At 42.8% G+C, this 7,427-nt stretch overlaps 1 protein-coding gene across 2 annotated transcripts; it reads right to left on the reverse strand.

Annotated features, from left to right (window-relative positions):
* Window positions 1-319: 319 nt before the first annotated feature.
* Window positions 320-4,765, reverse strand: tmem243b (transmembrane protein 243, mitochondrial b). Of its 2 annotated transcripts, none has more exons than XM_012841002.2 (6): window positions 4,669-4,765; window positions 3,792-3,879; window positions 2,298-2,533; window positions 1,718-1,768; window positions 1,374-1,475; window positions 320-1,081 (listed from the first exon to the last, which is right to left on the reverse strand). In XM_012841002.2, the coding sequence occupies exons 3-6, from the start codon at window positions 2,373-2,375 to the stop codon at window positions 938-940; spliced, it is 375 nt and encodes a 124-aa protein (XP_012696456.1). In that variant the 5' UTR covers window positions 2,376-2,533; window positions 3,792-3,879; window positions 4,669-4,765; the 3' UTR covers window positions 320-937. The 2 variants fall into 2 exon arrangements, with proteins under 2 accessions (XP_012696456.1, XP_012696457.1); XM_012841003.3 differs by having other exon boundaries at window positions 4,537-4,679.
* Window positions 4,766-7,427: the final 2,662 nt, after the last annotated feature.

Genomic DNA, 7,427 nt, shown 5'->3' on the forward strand with positions numbered 1-7,427 from the left:
ATTGACAGTGGACTGAAGCGATATCTTGTCTGAAAGAAGACATGAGTCAGGCCTCCGGTCCTTCATTTGTCTTGTCAACAGTTGGCAAACCACATCTCATCAGCTGTTGCCATCAGCTGGGGATGTTTTTTTTTTAGCTCAGACATGACAGAAATACCAACAACAAACCCATCTGCCTTTGGGTAATGTTAAGGCATGTTATTAGCATACAGGCAAGCATGCTGATGCAATAAAAAACGAAATCTAATGGTTTCACTCTCTCAGCCTAGATACTGACGAGGCAGTTCAATATAGTCATCTGAGAGACATCTACTGAAAATAGGTTTTCACTTTTCCATTTATTGCTGAAAAATGAAAATGACATTTTCAATGCCTGACAAGACAATCATCACCAAGCCTCTTCTAGTCAGACTTGTGATGTGGTTGTGGTCAAACAATCAGTGGCATTCTGTGTGAGGCTGTGTTACACCTCCCCACAAGTGCTTTGATTCGGGGAATGTATTTAGCTTCATAAAAAAAAAAGAGAATTGGCAAACTAATCTCAGTCTGGAATTTACATTTGCATACATGTTCATTTTTGTAATGTATAAAAAGGTTTGCTGACATAATGGACATGGCTTTTAAACTGAGTATTGTGGCTGTCAGTTGGACCTGGCATTTGTCTACAAGCAGCTGCATCAGTCCCATAGTGCTACAGTTTGTCATTCATTTGCATAATTAGCTAACATACAGTGTGTTCTTATATGTATAAAAAAAAAAAGTCCTTTTCAGAATGAATGCCAAAAGGCTAACTGGCCTCCTAAACCCCACATGGAGCCCTTTTTGTGTTGGCCCCAACTCTAGATCCCATTCTAGAATCCCTGTTTGGGGAGGGGATTCCGTGGCGGGGGGGTTCGGGAACAATCCGAGTGCAGTGGGGCACTCCGTGGGGCGAGGTTCATAAGGCAGAGGCGGGCTTGACTCGGCCCACGTCGTGGAAGTAGAGGTTGGCACAGATGCACAGCAGGGCGATGGAGCTCAGCATGTAGTAGATCAGCTTACGGAACTTGGGCTCCAGGTCCCCCTGCCGGTACCAGAAGATCTGGAAGAAGAAGGAGGCAAGAAAGATGAGGGGAAAGAGACTCCAACATGAGGTGGGTCAAGTGATCGTATAGGGCCCCCAATCCTCCATTACATCAGTTCTTTTGATCTAATCATTTCATCTGCTGCAGCAAGCTCATTCCTGGGCCAAGGTGTGACTGCTGAGCAGAGTAGTGTAAGAGCAAGTTGAATTGGTCTATGCTGACAAGCAGCTCATATTCATGAATCTGTGTGTGTGTTATTTGTGTGTGTGTGTGTGTGTGTGTAAGTGAGGGGTATTGTAATTTGCTCACCAGCACCATGGCAGCCCCACACAGAAGCAGGACACATACTGCCAAGAAGATGTTTAGCGGTTTGGGAGGCAGGGGGACCACAAAGGAGCTGATAACGGTGATCTGTAACCAGAGATGACCAGGGAATGACAGTGAATGGCATACACACACACACTCACACAAATAATCATTGCATATAGATGTTCCTGCTATTGTGGTACTTTGCCATAAACCCACTCAACCAACATAGATTCTGTCGTGCTGCACACACAGACTGGTAAGATGAAGCTCACCTAACATGCACAAATATTATATTCATGTATAAAAAGGACCAAGAGAAACTGAGCAAACAAATCAGTACTTACCAGCACAAGTAGTGTCGTCAGCAGGCCGACAACCAAATTGATGATTCTGTCCTGGAAGGAAACAAAGAGGGTTGACTGGAGTTAGACAACCCATTTGCTCAGTCATGCCCTGTTCAAAGTGCAGAGTCACATCCTGCTGTAGACATCTGCTGGTCTGTGTTCTTCAGTTGTAATAACTTTTTTTAAACGTTCACATTTCTATGAAAGACACGCTCATGTACTCAATCTGCTTCATAGGCCTACGAAATAAAAGGTATAGATGTGCATATTATAGTGGCCACACGCCATGTTCAGTTCTGACTTTGTTAAAGAAAGGAAAGGGAGCGAAATCTAGACTGTAAGTCTGTGTCGGTCTCTGTCTCTTTCCAATTGGATACATTATATGTGTACACTACTCTCAGCTTGTATGTGTTCAATTCTTCAGGCTAGTATGTGTATATGTGACTGTAGAGGACACACAAAGTCTTGCATGCATATGGAGAAGATACATTGTGCACATTATATGTTCTACAAGGCTCAGTGCCTGTGGGTGTGTGTGTGTGTGTGTGTGTGTGTGTGTGTGTGTGTGTGTACTGCCTACCCTGGCGGAGGTCTCTCCGAACAGAGGTCTGTTGTCCATGCCGCTGGTGCCGTAGGTTCGCGTGGTGAAGTCTTCCATGCCTGGCCCCTCCCCTGCCCCGTGGGCCCCCTCCGCAGGCTCCTCTCTCTGGCTCGTTTCTCAGCAGCTACAGAGCCCCCTACTGAGCGGAGGCCAGCACGGCATGCTAGCAGCTCCCACAGGCGCTCAACAACAGCATACGCTCCAGTGGGGGCTCTCTGAAAACCAAGAGGTCAAAGGACAAATGTTACAGAAGACACGGCTTGTGGGTACACTAGCGTTGATTGAAGAACCAGCACAAGGAATTTAGTCAAAATGCAGCATGTTATCAGAAAATATTGTAAAATACAAATTCTGCCTGGGTATGTTAACTATTTCACAGTTGTGCTCATAAGTGATCTTAGTCTGCCTGCTGACAGCTGCTGGCTCACCTCCAGTATACTGTGTCAAAGGTACAGTCTGCAATTCTGGCAAGAGGTTGTTGATATGAGCTCAACAGCCAATTCAATGACTAGTTTTCAAATTCGCCTTGTGGGTGTACAAAAACATTCAGCCTACTCTATTCTCAAACAGCTTCACAGTGCATGCTTTTAGGCAGAGTAAGACTATGGAGAACTAAACAGATGAGACAGAAGTGCATTCTCAGTAATGGCACACTTCACAGGACTTTTTTCAGCTCTGCCTGCCTCCTCAAACTCTGTATTTTGCTTGGCAAAGGCTTTGATAGATGCGGATTACACCAGAAAAATCTCTCTACTTGAAGTTGAGCTACTGTGCTAATAAGCACTCTTGGGTTGCCCGTGAAGGTATTTGGTATTCCACTGTAATAATGTCCAAAAATGCTATTTCCACGGGTTTGTTCAAACTTATGCTAGCTGAAAACTGAAGAGGGAAAGTATTTTCCCCACCACTGGCTATTGTAGCTGAGGAGGCATTCAACAGCAGCTGATATGCTCTTCATTGCTACCCTCAGCAGATTTCCCTCTCTGTCCAGAACAAAGGTCAGGCAATCACACTTCTTCTTACTTTACTGGTATTTTGAGATCACGAAAAACATTCCTGAATGCCCCTGGCTCTTTCATCACCCACACATTTAAGTGGGAAGGCCATTCAGAAGCAAGGACTTCATCCTTCCAAGTTCTCAGACAAGGGACATGTTCAAACAATAGTCATACAACCTGCATTTGTTTGCCAGTGATGATCTATGTATAAAGGGCATGAGTCATCTGACCTAAAGTGCTGGAAATACCATTGCAAGGCAAGTAGTGCTGCACCCAATATGAGACTTGTATGATAAAACACAAAACAAAGGGAATTTGGAATCAGTCATGCAAAGGCCCATTGATGTAAAGTTCTAATAACAAATCGATTGAAATGACCAGACATAAAATATCAACTGCTTCAAGCCCCTAAAATGTCGCATTAGAGATGGACGTGGTTCTTCTAACGACAGAAATTATTTCAATAGTATTTCACCTGTCAACCCAGGGGTTATCTTCATCTCAAGGTTTCTGCAGTATTTGAATAGCGCTAGGGTACATTATCCTTTAGATCAGCATTTCGTCTGAGGAGAAAAAACAAACAAATAAGTTAACGTCATTTGACAGCCGTTGGCAGGGCAGATGGCCTTCAGTTCGTTCAGTTTCTCAAGTTCTTGCTTCAAGATAAACATTGTAACGGTACTGGCTATCTAAATAGCACACCTGAACAAGCTAAGAAAACGTTAGCTATAACGTCACACCTGAACATAACGTTAGACAGCTAGCGATAACGCTAGCTATACATCTAACTAAGCCGTTTAAAGTAGTGTAGCAGATAACCTTACATATAATATCAAAGTAGTGCATCCTCTTTACTAAAGAAAGTATTGCCTGAAGCTTTATAATATGCTGTGTACTGACAAAGAATCACAGTTGACAACACCTTTAAAGTTAACACATAGACAGACCCCCAGCTAGCCAGCTAACTAGCCAGGAAAACTCATGTACTCTGATGTCTCCACGGTTAGCTAATAAGATCACCTCACCATTTACTAAAATAAATATTTTTCTTAGAGTACTTATCACACATACTCTCCAGACTTGGCGGAAATGGATAACTAACATTACACCATGCTGATGCAATGGTACTGATAACACAAGTTAGCATCACTAACTTCAAACTAACGTTAACTGCGAACCAGCGCTAAGACATGATAGAAAGAATTATGAATTTCACTTACCTTAAAACAACAGTGTACTCAGTAAGCGAAACTAACACACATCGATTTTGTTAATGTAGTGATTAACGTTGTGCTGTTCCTTAGCTAGATAGTTAGTTAGCTGGCCTATTATGAAGATCTGCATAAACTTACCAAGATTGACATAGGTCTTCTTATGTCTATGGTGTAGCCAGGGAGAATTAAAGGGGTGGCGTCGTGTGTTAAAGGGAGTACCTTCTGGATAACAATAATGTCGGCCAAAGAATGTCGACCACACATCAGAATCAGAATCAGAATTGTTTTTATTGCCAAGTAAGTTTAAGCCTACCAGAAATTTGCTTTGGTATAGTGGTGCAGACAATAAACATAAAACATAAAAACATAAGTACTACAGAACATTAGAAAAACAATATATAAAAGTATTTACAGAATATGAAATACGAAAAGGAGGAGCTATGCAGGAATGTGCAAAATAAGAGTGCAATGAGCAAGATAATGCAATGTGTGTTAACGTAACACATGAGTCAGATCTTGAGACTTGAAGCATGGGGGAGGATAAGAGGATAGCCAGTATGATTGAGTAAATGGGTGCAGACCCATAAGGCAGACTGTAGGTTCTTGGCTCTCTGTAAGGGTTTCACTTGACTGTGCATTCATTAATTAGCAAAGCAACTGGTAATGGCAGTTACTCAATGTGTGAAGTAGTTCTACAAACAGGTAAGTCTTAGCAATCACAAAGTGGGAATTATAGGCCTATCTCCAAAATAACATAACACAGTGTGGTAACCGAGGTATAAGTGGAATAACGTGCGGTATTTGGGTAGCAGAAAATACTTCCAGGTGTAACTCAGAATCATAAAACACGGGACGAGATGTTAAAACTGTCCATTTTGCCAATAGATGGTATGCACTCACATGAGATTTACCGTGATGTTGACAGAGTGGCATGGGAGGTTTAATTCTTAGACTGGGTTAAGATGTACATTTTGGGACCCATCCTCAGTAGTGTGCCTTTGAATCAGTGGGTGTTTCGGCCTTTAATCACTAAACACCCTCATCAAAGGTGGCCAGCTAAAGGGTGATCAAGCCTTAGCTTGTGTCCCATGCCCAATTAAGATTTCCCATGGGACTATGTAAGGCATAGCATAACCCTGGACATGGGAGGTGGGCAAACAAGGAAGGATGGTAAAAGCCATGGGTGCTAGCATCTGTCGCTAGCACGTTTCTTAAGGTGTCAGGAAGTGAGGTTGATTCACTGCACAGCGCTGTACCCACTGGCTACCGCTACACTCACCCCCCTGAATCTCACTCCTATCTGGGCCCGAATGGAACTCAAACTCCGAACCTTGGACATGGGAGGCGGGTGTGCTAGCAAGGGGGCTAAAACCCATGGGAGGTAGCATATGTTGTTAGCACCTCTCTTAAAGTGTCGGGAAGTGAGGTTTACTTACTGCACAGCACTGTAGCCACTGGCTAGCATTACACAGTCACTTTTTCAGTCAGTATCTAAGCAGAGAAGATCGCACAAAACCTGAAGGTATTTTATTCATTATTTTATTGCTGTTTTTTTGTGAAATCTGTCCAGATATCTTTTCTCCCGACAGAAGATGTAATAGTCTGAAAGAAAACAGGAGAAAACACACTTACATTAGAATAAGATCAATCCCAAAGAGACACAGCAATAACTCTCAACAGCCTTTTAAGATTATCATGAGCATTTATCTTAGTATGTGTTTGCCCTTTTATAAGCTTCTCCTTTGGCTTTCTTAAGCTGTAACTTGGCCAGTGTTCTTGGATCCATCTGAGGTTTGCTGTTTGTGCAGGAGCTTTAGCTTTAGAACTGTCAGGTTGGTCGGCTGGAGCATGCAGGCACTGGATCGCCTTTAGAACCAGGTTGTCCTGGTGGAGTAGTTGTTAGAGCCTCTTTTTTGGCTTTCTTCAGCTGTAACTTGGCCAGTGTTCTTGGATCCATCTGAGGACCATTATGTTGTGGTGTTTGTGCAGGAGCTTTAGCTTTAGAACTGTCAGGTTGGTCTGCTGGAGCAGTCACTGGATCGCCTTTAGAACCAGGTTGTCCTGGTGGAGTAGTTGTTAGAGCACCTTCATGATCTTGATGTTGATCAGGAGGAGCAGTTCCTGCAGAACGTTTAGAGTCTTGAGGTTGGTCTGTTGTATCAGTACCTGGAGCATTTTTATGGTTTCCAGGTTGGACTGGTAAACCACTGGACACTGGAGAACTGTTCAGGGAATCAGTTAGAACAGTCACTAGAGAACTTATATGTCCATTATGTTGGGCTGGTTGAACAATGACAACCGAACCTTTTGACCCACTAGATGGAAATGGTGAACGTATACAGCTTTTCTTTTGGGAAGTTGCAAGAATGATTGTAGAACCTTGAGGAACGTTAGGTTGGGTTGGTTTTACAATGATGAGAGAACCGTTGTGGTCTTTAGGTTGAACTGGTGGATCTTTAAGTTCATTATGATGTTGGATTGATGTAACAGTGCCTGGAGAACCTTGAGGGTGACTAGGCTTGACTGGTGGAGCATCAGTCATTTGAGAATCTGTAGACCCATAAGGTTGGATGGGTTTAGAAATTGTTGAAGAACCTTGAGGGCCATTCCGCTGTATGACAGTAGCAATGGCTGGAGAATCTTAAGGGTTATTAGTTTTGGACTGGTGGAGCAGTCATTGTAGAAGTTTGGATAGGTCTAGCATTTGTTGAAATGCTTTGAGGGTGTGGGATATTTTTATATGAGTAAGAAGGAATTTACCAGATAACCCATTTAATTAGTTTAAGGTTTAAATGTGGGTTAGTCACACATAGTTTACAAGATAACCGTTGAGATTTCAAATAAGGGGGTGTTACGCCAGTCGATCGAAGGGAAAATAATGGGTGTGTTAGTAAATA

The sequence above is a fragment of the Clupea harengus genome, chromosome 21, assembly GCF_900700415.2.
Source record: "Clupea harengus chromosome 21, Ch_v2.0.2, whole genome shotgun sequence".
Taxonomy (NCBI): Eukaryota; Metazoa; Chordata; class Actinopteri; order Clupeiformes; family Clupeidae; genus Clupea; species Clupea harengus.